The sequence below is a fragment of the Callorhinus ursinus genome, unplaced genomic scaffold, assembly GCF_003265705.2.
Source record: "Callorhinus ursinus isolate GAN/ISIS: 27379988/994484 unplaced genomic scaffold, GSC_fseal_2.0 scaffold20, whole genome shotgun sequence".
Lineage (NCBI taxonomy): Eukaryota > Metazoa > Chordata > Mammalia > Carnivora > Otariidae > Callorhinus > Callorhinus ursinus.
The window spans coordinates 21,732,566-21,752,111 of NW_027397082.1; the positions used below are offsets into that span (position 1 = coordinate 21,732,566).

Here is a 19,546-nt window from a genome sequence, read left to right on the forward strand (position 1 = left end):
AGCCAGCAGGCAGGAACTGGACGGATCAGACAACAGCCAGCCTGCGGGGCTCTCCACTCAGAACTCCAGTTGTTACTGCTCCTCGTTCACGTTGCCTGAACCTCTGGCCCCCTGCCTCCCTGGGGCCTGCCCTCTCCCTCCCTGCCCCAGCCCCCCGCCCTGCCTTTGAGGTTTTGCTCGCCTCCTGAGCGTCCTGAAGCTCCCCGCTGCCTGTGCCCCAGCCTTACACGCCCTGTTGTAGCCACCTCGCTGGAGAGCGAATTGCGCTCTGGCTCTTAAAGACCTCCAGGGGAGCCGTTTGCACAACCTCTGCAGGAATCTGGTTCTAACATCTCACAACTCTCCCGGAGAAGAAAGCCTTCTTTTCATGAAATCTCAATTCCTTTCTGTTGCAATGAGCATGGAGTTGCTTTTATTCTCTGCTGGTTTGAGCTACACTTAAACAACCATAATTCCTCACAATTTTCTGATTTTTCTCCTCGCTCACTGAACATGGGGAATGTTGGCTTTGCTTCTGGTCAGCCTTCAGCAACCATGTGCATGGTCCCGGGTCAGGGCTGGGCTCTTGCCTCTGAGGTGTGAACAGCGTGACGTTGAAATGGAGTGGACCCGGGCGCCTGGGTGGCTCAGTTGGTTAAGCGACTGCCTTCGGCTCAGGTCATGATCCTGGAGTCCTGGGATCGAGTCCCGCATCGGGCTCCTGGCTCAGCGGGGAGCCTGCTTCTCCCTCTGACCCTCTTCCCTCTCGTGCTCTCTATCTCTCATTCTCTCTCTCAAATAAATAAATAAAATCTTTAAAAAAAAAAAAAGAAATGGAGTGGACCCTTCCAGCACAGGGGTGCGGCTGAGCCAAGGGTGACCCTGTGTCTCTTGGGGTCCCTGGAAGGAGAGATTCATCTGACACTCGTTGAGGGCCTCTTGTGGGTCAGACCCTAAAGATGTTTATGGGAAATATAAAGCCAGGTCCCTATGAAAGAAGCAATGACTCGCTTGACTCTGTGGACGGTAGGCAATGCCCAAGAGACTTAATTTTGCTTCTCAGCTCTGTCTCTCGTCGGCTGTGCCAGGTTGGGCAGGCGACTCATCCCTTTGAGCCATCCATCATTTGTGTCTACCACATAGGAAGTGTCAAGGGGGATTTTTTTATTCTGTAAAGTTCTGCACAAACTGAAAGGGTTACTAGAGATTGGGTGGGGAGAGTATGAAGGCAGGGGTACCTCCAGATCTGCTATGCAGGAAAAAAAGTGGGGTGCTAGAGGTCTGGGAGTAAAGAGAAGGAGATGCAAGTGAATGGCGTTTCAAAGGAAGGACAGGCAGGTGGAGGTGACAGGTTGCACATAGAGACCGGAGGAAAGAGCGATGAGAGCAGTCACCGTTTCTGGGACGCTCACTATGTACCAGGAGCTCTGCTAGGTGCTGTGCGTACGTTCTCCCATGCGTTCCTTGTAAAAGCTTTGTAATTGTTTTTATTGTCCTCATTTTACCCTCCCATCTGGCAGCTCATAACAATACCTCCAGACCCTGAAACTGAACCTGTGAGAAGTCCACTCTATCTGTAATGGAATGGAGTGTCAAGACGAGGATGGGGTTTTCGGACAAACCAGGAAAGAACCGAGAGGTGCTGAGAGAGTGGGGGGGAGGGAGGCACTCAACAAACCCTGGTTAATTCAGTCACAACGGAGTAATCAGAAATAACTCTGCTTGCACGTTTCAAGCATGGATTCCTTTTTCCCAGATGCCGTCCGTCCTTGCCCACCTGTTCTTGTCAGCCCTCTACCTCTATCTAACCCACCTCCTCTCTGAATGGTCTGGCTCCCCCCTCCGGATCTCCCTCTCTTCCCACACAATTACCCTTTCCATCTTCTTTTGTGTCAATACTTGACCCTTTGTGGATGACAAGATCTTCATGTTCGGTTTGCACACTCAGAACAGAGTAGAAACATTCTCCTCCTCCCTTTGCTTCCTCTCCCAACATCCTCCCTTCTCTTTCTCTTCCTGATTCTTTTCCTCCTTTTGTTTACTCCTTCCTGTTCACCTTCCTCTCCTGTTCACTTTTCACCTATTTCCCCTTCCTTTGGGGTGGAACTGGCAAGGCACCCCTAGCCCAGAAGCTCCCTGGCTCTTGCTGCTAGCAAATGCCTGCTTCCACTCCCCACCTGCTAAAGGTCCTTTTATTATTCTCCTTTAAACCATGACCATGAGTTCATGTCTGTCAGAAACCTGGTTGCGTTGGCAGCTGGATATGCCAGGCCAGGAGTGGCTGGAACCTGGATCAAGACCTACTCACCAAGGCAGGGCCAGGCTCTTGGGAGGTCCTGGCAGTTGGTGGGAGGAGGAAGTGAGGCCAGGTTGAGGGCATTGTCAAAGGAAGTTGGCATGAGGCAGTGGGGGGAGGCTCAAGGAGGCAGTTGATATCAGGGGTACGAGGCAGCAGGTGGTAAAGACTCAGCCACAGGGAGGGAAGTAAAGTATCTGGACCCCAGAATCCTAATCCCTGAAAACCTGGGTCATGTGGTTGGGTACTAGAATGGGAGAATGCAATAGAGACCCACGTATTGGAGCTGGGAGTATCAGACAGAGCTCTGTCAGAAGGTAAGAGCAGGTGCAAAGGCAAGCCAGGACCAAGGTCAGCCACAAGGCTAGCCTTAAGATTCAAGATGAAGCTTTCCTGCTGCTGACCTTGGGCTCCAGGGAGCCTCCTGACCATGAACGGTATTGCTGGCTGGGCATCTCAAGCAGGGGTGGAGAGCTGTGCACTCAGGGGTTCACCATGGTCTTGCTTTGTCCCGTGTCATACTCTCAGCTGGCCCCTCAGATTGAAAAGCCACCCCACTACAGGGTGGGAAAACTTCAAAGCACCCAAGCCAACTAGGTACAGAATAACATGATTGTCAGATGTCTGCCTGCAGCGTTGCTCCCAGACTCCCCCCAGCCCCAAAAGGCCCTGACCTCTCTAACCAGCTTCTCTAGGATTCCATAATGTTCTCCTTTTTCTGGTCTCCCTTCCCAGGTCTGCCCTCTCTCTACCTGGAGAAGTTTCGTATAGCAGGCACCCCCGTTCTAAGCTGTTCTGAATTAGCTCTCTCGCGCCAGTTGGAAGCCCACCATGGTTTGTGGCTTCTCTATAAGAGCTTCTGCACTTCGCCCCTACTTGCCTCCCCTCCTGGGTCCATTCTGTGCATCTGTCACTTATAAGCCACTGTTAACACAAGTGCATCTGGAACTCACCAGCCATCCAATAAATATGTGTTCCTTAGAATAAAGGGACTACAGCTCAGTACAAGTTGGCTTGAGAAGGAGCTGTTTCCTCACTCTCCCTCATACTCCTCACTTCTTGCACAGGTTTTGGTTTCTCATTCGTTACTACTGCTGCCTTCCCACACCCTCACGAAAACATTCATTTCTTTGGGGATAACCAAGCCTAATTCCACAATCCCTCATCTGCAATTTCAAGTTCTCAAATCTCTGAAAGTCAAGAGGTGCATTTTTGTTTTGTTTTGCTTGCGGGTTTGGTGCCAAAACTCATCTGGTGACAAAACCTGACCTGAACTGGTGTGAAGCTACTTTATCCTCACACCTGCTTTGTGAGAACATTCATAGTTTTACTGCAGAAATAGTCGTGAATCCCATTAAGAGCTGCTGCCCAAGACTTCACTGAGGATGTCTCAGAATGTATGGTACCTTTCTGAATTCTAAAACCCCATTTGGCCTCAAGGGCTTCGGATAAGGGCTTGAGGAACTGTAGCAACCTCTCTGTTCTTTAGCAACAGATCTGTTGGAACAGAAGCATCTCTAAGATCTGAGATTCCCTGGCCTTTCCTTTCCATCTGCAGAATGAGAAGACAGCCAGGTGGATCAGTGAGGGTGACAAGGAAAGCAAGCATAGCAAATCTTCTGATGTGGAGAAAGAAGGGCTGACCTTGCATAACCCGTCTGAGGCTGAACTATAGGGGCAAGCTGGTTCCCAAGAGCCCCTGCTCCAATAAACTTTCAAGATAATTGAAACGACACACACGAGATGTCTTGAGCTTTTAGAAAATGTAACGCCACATAACCTTTCTGGTATTTTTTAAAGTGTGTTTAATTGGAATAAATTAATCAGCAAACACTGTGTGTTCACTCCATGCCCAGTTTCATGCTGGCTTCTATGAAGTGGTCAAGTGTAAGGTACAAACTCTGGACTTAAAGGGGCTTCCATTCTGATAGGATTGCCAAGTTTTACGCACAAGAAATAATTAGAAAACTGGACAATATGCGTTATAGAGTGCTAAGAAGTTGCTGACCAGCAACAGAGCAGAAAAGGCAAAGCTCACTGGCCAGAGCAGTCTGGGAAGGTGGTTTGGGAGGTGAGACTTCGTTTGGGTGTCAGAAGATGAGAAAACATCTTAGGCAAGTCTCCCAGATAAGAATGGACAATGTTTGTGGGAAGATGATATGGAGAGAGACTTGACTAGAGTGGAGAAGGCTGGAGTCAGGGTATTGGGAGGAGACTGAACTGGTTGGATTGGGTAAGGAGTGTGTTGAAAACATGTGTGTCTTAGTCTGCTCGTGTGGTCATAACAAAACGCCACACAGGAATGGCTTAGACTTGGCTTCACTTTCTCACTTTGGAGGCTGGAAGTCCCAGATCAAAGCCCCAGCAAGTTTGGTCTCCTCAGAGGCCTTTCTCCTTGGCTTATAGATGGCTGCTTCTGTCCGTGTCCTCACATGACCTTTCTTCTGTCCACGTGCAGAGAGAGGGAAGCCTCCGGTGTTTCTTTATTTTCTTATAAGGACACCAATCCTAAGGACTAGGGCTCTACCCTATGACCTCATTTAACCTTAATTACCTCCTTAAAGGCTCTATCTCCAAATACAGTCACATTGGAAGTTAAGGCTTCAACATATGAATTGGGGTGGGAGGGGTGGCAAATTCAGTCCATAACAGTGTGCCTGTGTCCCAAGAAAGCAGTGTGTGTCTGGGCAGTTTGTAGGCAAGACGCCTACAATGAGACAGGCAGGGCAGGGCTGGACTCTTGAGTGGACACAGACATGAACTGAGTGAATGGATGTGGAGGACATTAGAGGAATTCGAAATTATAGTACCAGGTCGGCCTGGCTCACTGGCTCAACCCTCACAGGTTGAAGTGCAGAAACCAGACTGTATTCCCTAGAGAACTTCCTGGAAAGAATGTCTCTGTCATTTCCTGCATTTCTCTGTCCTTCCCCAGCACCTCTGGTCTGTTGCACCCTTACTTGGCTAGCTGCAGGAAAGTGTGACATCATTATAGAGCTGTTTTGTGCAGGCAGCCTATTCACATCTGGATGGCTAATGCTGATAATCCCTGCACTGGTTACTAAATCCGTCGGGTTTAGGTGAGGTGAGGCTCCACAGCTGGAGCTGTTGCTCACAGCTTCTCCGGCAGAGAGAGGTGAGAACAAAAACCAAGAAAGGTGTGCTCAGGTGCTTGGGATTGAGTGAAACTGGTTAATTACCAGTCACTTGCTATCTCCCTGAGTTGGAGTTTCCGGCTAAGGGATGCTCATTGATCAGACAGAACATGACAACCTGCAACTTATCTCCACACTAAGAGGATGGCGGGGACCAAGATGCAGAAACAAGTGGGGAGATGGCTTCCCAGGTGCCAGGGCCATCACCATCTGACTCAGATGCCCTCTGAACACAGTGGGGTAGTCATGCCGCAGGGTGCAGAGCAGACTGGACTTTTTATGGAAAGAGCTGGGAATCAGGTGTGTCCTTGGGACAGAGTTTATTTGCTGCTAAGTGAAGGTTCTTCATTTGGGGTCTTAGATTAAATTTCAAGCATCCACGAACCGCCTAACTTTGCATGGCAACGTGTATGCGAATATATGATTGAGCATTTTTCTGAGAAACAAACCCATAACATTAATCAGAATGTTGAAAATTTCAGAAGGGTTCTTTTGATCCCCCCAAAGGGAAATGATTATAAACTACCACCCTAGACCCCTAGAGAAACAGGTTGACATTGGGCAGAGCCCCAGTAAAGACTTGAGATCCCTAATGATCATGAGGTGATACTCGGAGATGTGCTTGCCCATATGTGTTTGTATATTTTTTAGAGGAAGGATTCCACAGTTTTTGCCAGATTCTCAAAAGGGTCCACAACCCTCAAAGGACTAAGAACCTGAGCTGGTTCCACCGCCCAAAAGCTAAAAAGATTGCCTATGCTTAGCTATTTCTTTCCAGGGGACAGTCACAGAGACCTGAAAACAGGGCCAAAGTAGGCTTGGAAGTTCTGCTCAAAATCTGGGGATAACTAGAGCCAGGGGCTAGTTGGCAGGGGGCCTCCAGAAAAAAAACAAACACAACAACAAAAAACCATTGGAATCATTTTAAGAGTTAAGTGCCCAGAAGCCAGAGGGACGGTATAAAGGCATCAATAGATGGGCAAACAGTCCTAGCTCCCTCCCTCTCCGACGGCGTATCCCCAGGTCTTTCTCTTCCAGAGCCCCGTGCGTGCCCCAGCTTTCCAAAACCCAAAGACTTACTCAAGGAAGCTCGCAATTCATTTAGTAAATCCTCACTGAGCGCCTACTCTGTGCCAGGCTCTATTCTACGTGCAAAACAAAGGACTTGTCTTCAGAGTGTTATCGATCTAGGCCCGTTTCCTGCCCAGTACACGGGTATTCGGGGCACTGCTGACCTAGCTCATTCTTCCCAAGTTTGGCCCGCGTGGCCCCTGGTCCAGGGAGGCTGAGACCATCCCGGCCACTGCAGCGGGCTGGGGGTCGAGGAGGGGGTTAGCAGGACCCGTGAGCAGAGCGGTGAGGGAGGCTGGAAAGACCAGGGCGGGTGGGCCTACTGGGGGACCCCAGATTAAGCTCAGCCGCAGCGCGGCTGGGGCGGAGGCACGGCGGGGTGCGGTGGGGGCACAGCCGGCGGCGGGCGGGGTGGGGGTGGGGAAGAGAGGACGCGGCCCGCCACCGCCTCCTCCGCCGCGCCTGGTCTCGGAGCTGTGCTCGCCCGCTCCCCGCCCTCTGGGGCCGTTGCGAAGCGAAGCGAAGCTCTCCATACTGAGCTGTCCCCGGGAGGCGCTCGGACACGTTCCCAGGCCGGATAAAGATCGGCTCGGCGCTCGCTCCGCAGCGCGAAATCTCGCCATCAGCGCGCCTCGCGCGGCCGTTCCGGCCCGCCAGCCGACGCCAGATCGCTATCTTCGGGGGGAAAGGCAAGGCAGCGCCGCCGTTCGCGCCGCCACCCTCGGCCCTGGGCGCTGGGGTGCCCGCGGGGCCCCGGGGCTCGCCTCCCTCCCCTCCCCCTGGCCTTCCAGCTCGGCGCTTCCTCCCGAGGGACCCTCGCTTCCCGCCGGCCCGGGGCCCCCAGCGCCCGGCCAGGCGCCCTCGCCTCGCCCCTCCTCGCCAGGCCCCGCTGCCTCCTGAAGGTTAGGCGACGCAGCGGCGGGGTGCGGGGGGCGTCCGCCCTCGCTGCCGCCTGCGCCGCCGCCCACCCTAGCGCCCGCCGCGCCGCGCGGGGCCGGCCGGGCTGCCGGGTGCTGCCACCGCAATCCCTGCTCCTAAATCAGCGCGGGGAAGCGTCCCCTCCCCCACCGGCTGCCCGCGCTCCCCGCGCCGCGATTGGCCGCGCGGGCGCCCCCCCCCCCCCCCCCCCCCCCCCGCTCCAGCTGCCGCGCCATTGGCTGCGGGTCTCCGCCAGCCTTTACATAAGCCCGGGCGCGCTCGAGTGGAGTTGTATAAAGCGAGCGAGCGGTGGCGGCGGGAGGCTCGAGGCCAGCCCGGGACCGGGACCGGGAGCTGGAAGGCGGCGGCGGCGGCAGCGGCAGCGGCAGCGGCAGCGAGCGCCCGCGCTCCGACGCCCCCAGGCGGTGGGGCTGAGAGAGCCCGAAGATGGCTCTGAGCGCTGACCTCGGCGTGAGTACCCGCTCCAGTGCCCCCACTCCCTCAGGCGGAGAAAGTTTCTCCCGCCCTGCACGCCCCTCCAGACCCGCCCGCAGGGGTGACGGGGTCGCCGCCGGGGAACCGGGAAGACGGACACCGCCACCGAAGGCGGCGGCGGCGGCGGCTGTGCTTCCAACTTGCGGAGAGGCGCAGGACCCGACCAGCGCGCCGAGCCTCCCCCGCGGGCTGGGGACGAGGCGGGCGCGGAGCTGGAGGTGGAGGAGAGGTGGGAGCGTGGGTGTGCGGACCACAGCCCGCCCAGCTGGCGGGGAAGGTGCTGGGGGCGCGCTGGAGGTCAGCCGTTTGGGGAGGGGGCCCTGGGGCTGCGACGGCGGCGGAGCAGGTGAGGAGGGATGTGCCGGGGGTATCGGGGAGTCACCCAGCGGGGCTCAGCCTCGGGCCGGGGAAGCTAGTGGCCTCGGGTGACTATGCTGCCAGGATGGGGAAGAGCCCCGGGGATCTGGCGCTTCTTTCCCGGGGAAGCCGAGCTCCTAGGCACAGCGCTGGGTGGCAGAGAGCTCCGGGAGCTAGCCCCGCGAGCGGCGTAGCCGCCAGCTGCCTTTGCTGGACCGAGGTGTGGTCTCCTCGCTCGCAGCCTGTCTCGGGCAAACCAGCTTTAGGCATTCCGGGGGAGCCGGGGGTCCTCCTCCGCCCTTTGGGGCACGTGGAGGCTTTGATGGGGCAGCAGGCCAGGCTTGGGGGCATGCCCAACAATGCAGCGCGCCTCTTCGCAGTACAGTAGTTGGGAGCCCTGGTTAGTCGCGTTTCTGCAGAAACCAACTCAAGAATCCAAAGTCATCCCAGCCTGGATGGGAGGCTCCCAGAGTGGTCGGGGGAATGCTCCTGGAGTTGGGGGGGGGGACTCCCCTTCCTCCGGGAATGACTAACGAATATTGCTGGTGGTGGGGGGGTGCACCTAGTGTGGCTTCTGTGCCTCCCAGGAGGTGCTTCAGCTCTCCAGGCAGGACACATTCTTGAGTCACACTTGAGATGTCTTCTGGGATGGGTGCAGGACTTCTCAAGTGAAGCCAGGTGGAAAAGAAGGGAAAAGGGTTCCAAGAATAGGGGAGAGCTCTGTAGTGCTGTCGGGATTCAGGGGAGAAATCACTGGGGAAGAGAATTGCTACTGATGGGAGATTTTTTTTTTTTTTACCCTGATGAATTGGGGCTGGACATACCCAAGACTGAATCAGAGCAAATTCAGAGTCATGCTGTACCTCACTCTCGGCCATGAGGAAGGGGAGATGGAGGATGGAAAAGTGGGAACATGGCGGTTCTTCCAATATAGCTCTTGAGGAAGCATTTTCTCTCCCTCTGACTTAAGAACATCATTCTGGCAGCAGGTCCTAAAGTCAGTTTAAGAAGCAATGAGGGGAGTTTAGGGTCTTGATGCTGGCACGGTGGACCACAATTAGAATATTCTGACTTCCAGTTGGCACTAATGGACTCTGGAGAAGGTCAAAGGCATGCTGCTCAGTTGGGGTGTATCCTTCACCTGTACCCCATTCCTGAACACGGTGGGTGTTTTGAACTCCTAGGGTAGCTGCTTCAGCCTGGAGATCTTCTGTGGGGGTTATCAACCCATACCCCCAAACCCAGCTCCATCCTCTGCCTGCAGTCAACATTTTTCTGCTGCGTTTCCCAACACCTTCTCTCCACGGGGGATTTGTGCAGCGAGATACCTGCTCGTTGCTCTTTCTTCCCTTCTCACCATCTGGGTTGCACCTGGCGTTCTGAACCCTGATGTTTATTCCTTGGCACCTTGATGTTTGCTTAAGATGTCCTATCGCTGCACAAGAGTGCCCCTGTGAATGTGTGGACCAAACGCCTGTGTCATTCTAGGGAGTCATACTATTGTGGAGAGAGGACCACGGACCACAAAAGCAGTGCTATGAAAGTGCTTATGACAGTCTCCTGTTGTCAATCTTTCTTACTGCCTGCAGAGGTGATGGAGGGTTAAAGGTGGAGCAGGCTCCTTGGTGTCCAGTAGGGGGCGCCAAAGGCACCCAGCTCAAGACCACTGACTTTCCCTCTTCTTGCCCTTCACTGACCATGGTAACCAAACACTTTGGGCAAACCCAGGCCACAGCCCCCAGCCCTCCCCTCCATGATAGGAGCCCTGCTACCACAGGCTTCCTAGACATCAGGTGGTCCTGTGATCTCAGGTGCAATGGGGCAGGTGCACACACAACATTCCAGGGAAAGAGCTGGTGCTCAGTCCCACTGGCTCTCTGAAATCATTCCTCTGTGCTTGGTTCTGGTGGGTCCTTTGAATTCGTTAGGAGCTCATGGAGTCCAAGAACATTAGGGCTAGAAAGGAGGATCCTTGAAGAGCATCTAGTCCAACCTCATCCCATCCCCAACACTCATGCATACTTAATTTACAGATGAGAAAGCTGAAGCCCAGTCAGGGCAAGTGTCTGGCCCAAGGTCACGTGGCTATCTGGCGGAAGACATTGGACTGGGTCTCAGGATTCCCAGTTCTCTACGCAGAGCTCTTTCCAATCCTGTGATCTTCTTCTTTACTGTGGAGATGGATGTGTATATTCTCAGCACACTAGATACTCATAATTGCTGACATTGGTAAATTAATAAATTTAGTAAATTGGGGGAAATTTCCTTCAAATCAATTATTCAGAGCAAGGAGCAGGTAAAGTTCTTGTAATGTACATATACAGGTAATAGAAATTCCGAATTGTTTTTTCCCTTCCATCTACTATCTTATCTCGTTATTCCAAGCAGTCTTTTAGGCAGAAACAAAACAACTCCCGTTCTCAGTCCATGCATGGAGGAATCAAAAGTGCCCAGTCCCTCACTGTGGTCTTGGAAGCCAGGCCAGAGCTCTTCCTTTCTCTCATTAGGGCATGCTGCCGTACGCTCTCCCAGTCCTGCATCACACCACTGCCTGGGGCACCTCTAGTACTCAGATCCTGGGTGAAGTGGAGAGTTCCCAACCATTATTTGCCCATTTCCCCATCTTTGCTGCTCCCAGCTCAAGGACAGAGTGTTAGGTTGTTCTATTTTTGCAAAATCCTCATGTTAGCGCTTCTTGGGTGACCTGGAAGATACTACAATTTCCACTGCCCTTTTTCTGTTCTGTGAGTCTGTCGACATCTGAGCTGGGCCCAGGGAAGAAGGCTTGTCGAGTGGTCTGTGGGCCGCCCCTCCGTTTCTTCTCACCACCCTGTTCCTTTGCACACGGTACAAAGCTCCTCAGGGGTCCCCTCGGAGTCTCAGCAGACTCAGTGGTGACCCTCAGGAGGAGCCAGTGCTGCCAAAGCCAGAATTCTGACAGCCAGATCCTCTTCTGTCCCTAAAGCTCACCCAAGGGATGCTTGTTGCCAGGAAAGATGCTTGAGTTTCCTCTTCTCCTTCAGGCTCACAGGCAAGTTGGGTCTTAGTCTTCAGGGGGAGGAGGGAGGTAGTAAGATTATGTGGACCACCAGAGAGCAACCTTCCTTTAGGAAGTGGGGTTCTGAGAGGCTGTGCTTGAGATCTGTGCCAGCTCCTGGCTCTAGCTGAAGAAACGTGCCTGCATTCCCAAGGCTTGGTCTAGTCTGGATATGGAGAGGAATATAATACATGAAATATGTCTAGAGCACCAGATCTCTGGATTTTTGGTTGGCTGGGGAGAGGACATAGAGTTTAAGAAGTGGCATTAGACCCTGAAAAATAAGAAGTCACCCTTTTCATGAGCCCCACTAGATGGCTGACCCTTACTTACCCTACTCTCATGGGAAGGCAGCCCAGTGTAGTAGAAGGGACACAGGCTTAGAATCTGACTCCCCCACTTACTGGCTCAGAGACCTTGGACAAACTGCTTAACCTCTGCATGCCTCAGTTTCCTCCTTTGTAAAACGGTGAAGCTGGCAACCCTGTGATAAGGGTAGAATAGTGAAGATTAAGGAAGATATTCTTAAAATGCCTCTGCCCTTGGCAAGATGTAAGGAGGTATTCAGCTGGAAAGAGATATTATTGCAGGATCACTGGGAACCACACTGAGTCTTCCTTTTCCAAGCAAGCGAAGCTGAGTGTCCAGGGTTGCACATCAGCCTCTGCTCACAGCAACATCTGGGCTGATGGACAAGGCCTTCCTGGCAGGCCTTCCTCCTTGCCTTCTCTCCTCCCTCACCTTGGGGTTTTCATTTGGGGGTTCTGCCATACTTGGGGAAAAGAAATTTTACAGATCCCAGGATAATTCTGAATGTGATGAAGGGCCCTGAGCTATTGATTCCTAAGGAAGGATCTTTGTGCTGGGAGAAGCCTTCCTCGGAGCCCAGTGATTTAAGAGTGCTGACAAATGCGTGCTCACCGAGCCTCCTGCAGGCTGCAGATACAGGCTTCCAAGCCAGCCGGGGCTCTGTGAGGGATTTCTGGGGAGCCTGACTGGTTGCTTAGGGGACATAAACCTGTGAACTCTGCTTAGGAAAAAGTATGAAATCAATTGGCTCATTATCACACCCAACACACCCTGGACCACTTAGAGCATTTAAGAAATGAGAAGCAGCAAAGGACTTGGAGGCTGCATTGGAAAAGTAGACAGAGAGGTGTGAAGGATTTGGGGACAGGAAGACATTTTGCTCCTGAACCACTCATGATCTTGACCTTATTGAAATCCTTTGGCAGTGACTAGAGGGCCTGCATTGCCCACCCCGCCAGTCGTTTGGCACTGTCTGGAGACATCTTTGGTTGTCACCACTGGGCTAGGGAGTGCTACTAGCATCTAGTGGGTTGAGGCCAGGTTTAGGACAGCCCCCCAATGAAAAATTGTCTGGCCTAATATGTCCATAGTGCCAGGGCTGAGAAACCTGGGCTGGAGCATCGCCACACAGAACCGTAGCATGCCGGAGGTGGGAGGGATTTCAGAAGTGTCCTCATCTGGCTCCCCCATCTCACAGCTCAGGACACAAGGATCCACAGAGGTGAAAAGACTAGCAAGGATCCTACAGCAAGTCAGCGGCCAAGCTGGTCTGGAACTCAGATGTCCTATTTGCTAAGACCGATTTACCCAAACTCTCTCAAAGAAGTTGTGAAGATAAAATGTGAGCTGTGAAAACACTTGGAAAATTATAAAGAGACTATTATTAATATTGCTATTATTAAGAATTTGGGAGTTTGGAAAGTTCTATTTCTGGCTGTGCCACTGACTCATTGTGTAATATTGGGCACATCATGCCCCCACCCCCATACCTGTGTGTGTGTGTGTGTGTGTGTGTGTGTGTGTGTGTGTGTGTGTGCTGGCGGGGGGGGGGTGGTCTTAGCAAATAAGTATATCATAATCATTACCTTTAGAGAAAAGTCCAAAGACTTGCCCTTCAAAAACTCTAGCCACTTAAAAAAAAAAAGATAAAAATGTTCCTTGAAAGAAATCGTGTTGACTTCATAAGAAGCGAAGTGTTTTCTTCTTGGAAAAATTCCAGTACCCTGGCCCTGTAAGTTGGTTCCAGCCCAGGAGATCTGATCAACATCCGTAGGAGAAACTGGATAACTGATAGCTCCGCAAATGACAAGTGATTGGATTTGTCCCCACTCCCTCCGGGAAGGGGAGGGGGCAGCTTCACTCTTTCCTGCTCAGCCCTCTTGGCACAGGGAAGTTCTGCAAGGAACTTCACGGAGGGATGGGAAGACGTGTCATTAATTAGTAAAACCTTGTTTACTTAACAGACATATTCTTAAAGATCTCTTCCAAGGGACGTTTTGACATATTACTTTAATTAGCCACAGAAGAATTGCAAGTGCAGAGAGTGTATAAAATGACCCTTCCCATTGTTTCTAGTTACTGTTATCTTTGTTTGCACCCAACAAGTAGAGTGACAAGGCCATGGGAATCACAGCTGAGCTCAGGCTGTCCCATTGACCAGGGGAGGGACTGCGGGGACTTCCTCCCGAACGGCAGCTTCCACCTGCCTGGAGAGCAGCCCCCAAGTGGAGGCTCTCCCTCGGCATCCCCGCTGTACCCTATTTTGAGGTCTGTCTTTAAGGACCCATCATGTCGAACAAATCCTGACTCAGCTGTCTCAATAGGGAACGGGCCCGGGAGCCTGATCCCAGCCTGCAACGGAAAAACTCCGTTGGTGTTTTTCACTGAAGGCCCATCTCTGGTCTTGCCCTCCATGTGCTCAGGATTGGAGGTAGGAAGTCACTTGAGTCTCTCCTTAGGGGATCAAGGTTATACCTCGGTCTGTCCCTGTAATAGAGGAGCTAAGCAGACAGGCCCTTTCCTTCTCCTGCAGACACGTTGTCTAAGTGATGTCACATTCCCTTTCATCCTGGTCTCTAAGAACACACTCTTCCTTGGAGATCATAACCATGATCCTCTCATCAGAGAAGCTATGTCTATCCAAGGAGGCTTTGGCAAGTGGGGACACAAGAGTCCCTGAGGAGAAACACCGCTTTGTAAGCCGTGTCAGGGGAGGCGCTGTGTCTTTCGTTCTCAGCTGTAAACTCAGTGCCTAGCATGGTGCTTGGCGCATGGAAGAGCTCAGTGAGTACTTAGGGGGCGGATAAATAAGTGAATGTAGGTGGCCATTCTGGGGCAGAGGTGGCTCTTGGTATGAAAGTGGCTCTCCAAATGGCCTGGATCAGTGAGGCCAGTTTTCCTTCTTCCCAGAAGGAAACGGTGGCAGAAGTTTTCCTTCTTTCCAGAGGGCTCTAGAAACCTCAAGGTCCCACTGCTCAAGCAGGGGTCGAGGAGCCCAGGCAGGGCCCACCCTCTGAGATGGTGGCCAGCTCTGAGCCCTAGGCAAGGCCCAGGTTCTCTTTCTCTTTACTACCCCCCAGGTCCTTTAGCTATCATTTTGTGATCCCTCCTCCACAGCACCCCTCATCCCGTACTGCAAATGTTGACTAACTTTCTCCCTGTGACCCCAGCGCTGCCGAGCAGAATCCCAGGCTTGTCGAGGGTCCACGGGCCGTGTCTCTGTGGGTGAATGAACCAAGACAACTTCTGGTAGCTCTTCTCCAAAGATGCTTTAGTTCCAGGCACTCCTGTGTGGGGCTTGGCCTCTGCAGGGTGGAGTGCTCCCACAGCTGCCTTTCTCCCCAGAGCCTCTGCCCCCCCTACAGTGTCTGGAAAGGGTCTGTGCTCCCTGCTCATTTCTAACTTCTGAAGCATTTGGGGCACTTTTGTAGAGTGAGACTCTGCCCCCCTACAGTGTCTGGAAAGGGTCTGTGCTCTGTGCTCATTCTCAACATCTGAAGCATTCAGGGCTCTTGCTTTTGTGAGAGCTCGGGGTGGTGTCCTTGGCTCTTTCGATAATTGCAGAAGAACTGCTTGCCCTGGAAATTGCCCTGGAAGCCTCTCCCCACAGCTGCCTGACCCCACTCCGAGATCTGGGTTGCTTGGTTACCAGCTTTCAGACCCAATTCAGGAAAGTCCCAAGGCCACCGAAAACTGAGTTTGGCTGCATGTGACCCAACCCGCAGCCAATGTCTAAAGACTGACCTAACACTATCCGTGTGGAAGAAGGGAAACAAGCAGTGAGCACTGCCCGGCCTGGCCCCCAACAGGTGTCTACTAGCTCACTTAACCCTTGAAACCTTGGTGTGTCATCATCTGTGATGTGGGAAGCAGACAGCGAGCATGTCAGACACCCCGTTTCAGATGATGCTGCTGAAGAGCTGAACGATGGAGGAACATGCCCAAGGTCACTACCTAGTTGATGCGGGGGTGGGGGGGTGAGATCCAAATCCAGGTCCCTGACTCCAGTCCTACCATCCCTTGCCCTTGTTAAGCCAGACCCCTCTTTGCCCCCTCCCCACACCTCCCCTGCAGGAGCAGCCCGCATTCCTTACTGAGGCACCGGGTACTCTGGCCCTGCGCCCCTCGGCCCAAGCTCTGCCTTTGGTAGTTAGCCTCGCCTCCTCCAGGCTGCTCGGCCCTGGGTGTCCTCCCTTTGCACCTACCTGCTTAATCTCCCACTCCAAGCCGCTCAAAGTGCTCAAATACATAGTAGGCGCTTCATACCCAAGCATTCAAGAAAACAAAAAATTTCAGTTCAACCTACTTTTTGATTCCATGTTTAACTTCTCCACGCTCTCCCAAAAGATTCAGATGTTCACAGTGGTGTGACAGGAGGTTTCTCAGGTCAGCCATGTAAAATGGGAGGTCACTCCAGGAGCCGGCGGCCCTTCCGCTTCACGCGGTTCCAGCCTGCTCTGCTTTCTTCCCCAAACTCCCTATCTCACCTCTTCCTGTGACATTCTCTAGCTAAGTAGTTTTTCTTCATATACTTCAACAAGCTGGTGAGGAATTTTAGGAGCAGAAACATTTTTCACTTTAAAGGAGATTGTAGCTTACACTCCCAGGTCTCTGAGGACCATGAGTCTAGGGCAGTAGTTCTCAACCCAGGCTGTCCATCAACATCATCTGGGGAGCTTCTAAAAATATACAGCACCCAAGCCCCACCCCAGACCAATTCAGTCCAAAACTGGGTGAAGGACCTGGGCCACGTCATATTTCTAAAAACTCCCAGGTGAGTCTATCGGCCAGCTAGGGTTTAAAACCTTTGGTCTAGAGCCTTGCTACTAGAAGTGAAGTTTGCAGACCAGTGGCAGAGACATCATGTGACCTTTTGTTAGAGTGCAGAAATTGAGGCCCCATTCCAGACCTACCAAATCCGAATGTGCATTTTACCAAGATCTTCAGGTGATCTGTAAGCATGTTACAGTTCGAGAAGCCTTGCTTTAGGGAAAGAACAGGGTTTAAATAACTGTATGACAAGTTGCAAGCAATTTCTGCTGATTCACATTATCATTTGGGCATATTCCTTTGTACATTTAACAAATATTAATTGAGCACCAACTAGTACCAGGCACTATGATGGTTTTTTTTTTTAAGATTTTATTTATTTATTTGAGAGAGAGACAGCGAGAGAGGGAACACAAGCAGGGGGAGTTGGGAGAGGGAGAAGCAGGCCTCCTGCCGAGCAGGGAGCCCAATGCGGGGCTCGATCCCAGGACCCTGGGATCATGATCTGAGCCGAAGGCAGACGCTTAACGACAGAGCCACCCAGGCGCCCAACTATGATGGTTTTTAAGAACACGTTGGCACGCACCTCTGTCTCAGCCTACCCTGTTTTCTCTAGGCTGTACCATTTGGTGATAGCCATCCCCTTTCTTCTAGACCTGACCCCCCTCCAGTTCCAACCCTTACCCTCTCACTTTTTTGTAAAAACTGGAATCAGAAACCTTCTTTGTCACTTCATATTAAGTATGGTAATTTAACTCGGAGCTGAAGACAGCTAGGACTTTGAGTATATACAGATAAACTGAGCCTGCAGCTCTGACAACTGCATAACCCTCGATTGATTTCAATCAATCTTAGATCTAGAGACAGAGGAGCAGGTTCCTGAACTAATCTCATACCTTCACTGTAGTGTATACCCTGGGTTTCTTGACTGGGAGCTATAGTACAGCTATAGTACAGCTATAGTACAGCTCCTTGTTGGTTCTGAGTAACAGAACCTTGTTACTCAATGTGTAACTTGTAGATCAGGATCATTGGCATCACCTGGGAACTTGTTAGAAATGGGGAATGTTGAACCCTACTACAGATCTAGTGAATCAGAAATCTGCAATTGAACAAGACCGCCAGATGATTCACATACACATTAAAAGTTTGAGAAGCACTGGTATAGAACATATTATAATCACATGGGGGAGCTTTTAGAACTCTGATGTGCCCCTGCTGCATCCTGTGCCAGTTAAGTGAGAATATCTTGGTGTGAGACCAGACATCTGGTCTCTAAATGTACCACATTAGCCATTTTTAAGTGTAGAGTTCAGCGACATTGAGCACATTCATACTGGTGTGCAACCATCACCACCATCCATTTCCAGACTTTGTCATCTTCCCACACTGAAACTCTGTCTCCATTAAACACTAACTCCCCGTTCCTCCTCCCCCCACCAGCCCCTGACAACCACCATTCTATTTTCTGTGTCTGTGAATGTGACTATTCTGGGTACCACATCTAAGTGGAATGATAGAGTATATGTCCTTTTGTGACTGGCTTATTTCACTCAGCACAATGTCTTCATGGTTCATGCATGTCATACCGTGTGTCACAATGGTCTTCCTTTTTAGAGATTATAATATTCCATTGTACGTATAGACCACATCTTGTTTACCATTTAGCTGTCGATGGACTCTTGGGTTGCTTCCACCTTTTGGCTCTTGTGAATAATGCTGCTATGAATGAGGGTGTACAAGTATCTTTTTGAGCCCCTTCTTTCACTTCTTTCCAGTGTAAACCCAGAAGTGGGATTTCCAGATCACATGGTAGTTGTACTTGGGATTTTTTTCTGAAGAACTGCTGCACAGTGGTTTTCCGAAGTAGCTATGCCATTTTATATTCCTACCAGCAGTGTGCAAGGGTCTCAGTCCCCCACATCTTCATGAATGGCTGCCATTTTCTGGGTTTGTTTTTTTGTTTTTGGTTTTGTTTTTTGCTGTATCCATCCTAATGGGTATGAGTGGTATCTTATTATTGTTCTGATTTGCATTTCCCTGATGATTACTGATGTTGAGCATCTTTTCACATATTTATTGGCCATTTGTATATACCTTCTTTGGAGAAATGTCTATTCAAGTCCCTTGCCCATTTTTAATTTGGTTGTTTTTTGTTGTTGAGTTGTAGGAACTCTTTATATATTCTGGATATTAATCCCTTATCAGATATATGATTTGCAAATATTTTCTCCCATTCTGTGGGTTGCCTTTTCACTCTGTCGATAGTGTCCTTTGATGTACAAAAGTTTTAAATTTTGAGGTAATCCATTTTATGTATATTTTCTGTTGTTGTGTGCTTTTGGTGTCATGTCCAAGAAATCATTGTCAGACAACAGTATTTTTTAAAAAACTCCCCCAGTGATTCCAGTGTAAAGCTCCAGCTGAGCAGTGTTTCTCAAACTTTAGCGTGCATTTGCATCACCTGAAATCTTATTAAAATGCATATTCTTATTTATTAGGTCTGGGGTGGGGCCCAAGATCCTACTTGTTAACAAACTCCTAGCTGATGTTGAGGCTGCTGGTCTGGGAACCAGTCTGAGTAGTCAAGGTACAGAGAAGCCCTTCAATGATTTCTTTCACACGAGCCCTGAGAGTAAAAGGTGGATCTTTTCCAGGCCTTTTCCTGAGTTTCTTCACCACAACTGTTTCCCTATCCTGCCATGGAGATAGGCTCACAGCTTCCCCTCTAACTCACAGCTGGTTCGGAGCAACCTGGGTGGGTGCACTGAGTGCCCTTGACATAGCTGAAGAATAACATGTAAATTGCATGTTCTCCCTGCCCCCCTCTGCCCCTGCCCCACCGGGGGTGGGGGGAGCTGCTGTCCACTGGTCTGCCCATGTGGGGTGATTTCAGATTCCACATTAATGATGGCTGATTCCTCTCTGGCCTTGGCCTCTGTGGGGGAACACTGCAGAACCCTGCCGAAAAGCTGTTTTGTTCAAAATATGTTTAATGTACTCAGAAAGGAAAATCACACAGGTTGGTCTGAAGTTTATAGAAGGCACAGGAGAGAAAAACTGCTGAAGTTCTGCTTCTAAAAAAAAATCCTTTAATTCATCATAGAATTTTAGAGCAGGAAAGGACCTTTAGAGTCTACCCCAAACTCTCATTTTGGA

At 51.1% G+C, this 19,546-nt stretch overlaps 1 protein-coding gene across 5 annotated transcripts in view; it reads left to right on the top strand.

Moving 5' to 3' along the window:
- The first annotated feature begins 7,718 nt into the window (after positions 1-7,718).
- The window catches only part of CRTAC1 (cartilage acidic protein 1), a 145,280-nt gene continuing 133,452 nt past the window's right edge, over positions 7,719-19,546 (top strand). For 4 of the 5 annotated variants that reach the window (XM_025880872.2, XM_073904349.1, XM_025880869.2 and 1 more), the window contains exon 1: positions 7,719-7,890. In XM_025880872.2, the coding sequence (XP_025736657.1) occupies positions 7,867-7,890 (24 nt within the window). In that variant the 5' untranslated portion in view covers positions 7,719-7,866. Of the gene's footprint in view, positions 7,891-8,233; positions 8,261-19,546 lie in introns of those variants that run through there. The other variant, XM_073904350.1, reaches the window with a different exon arrangement.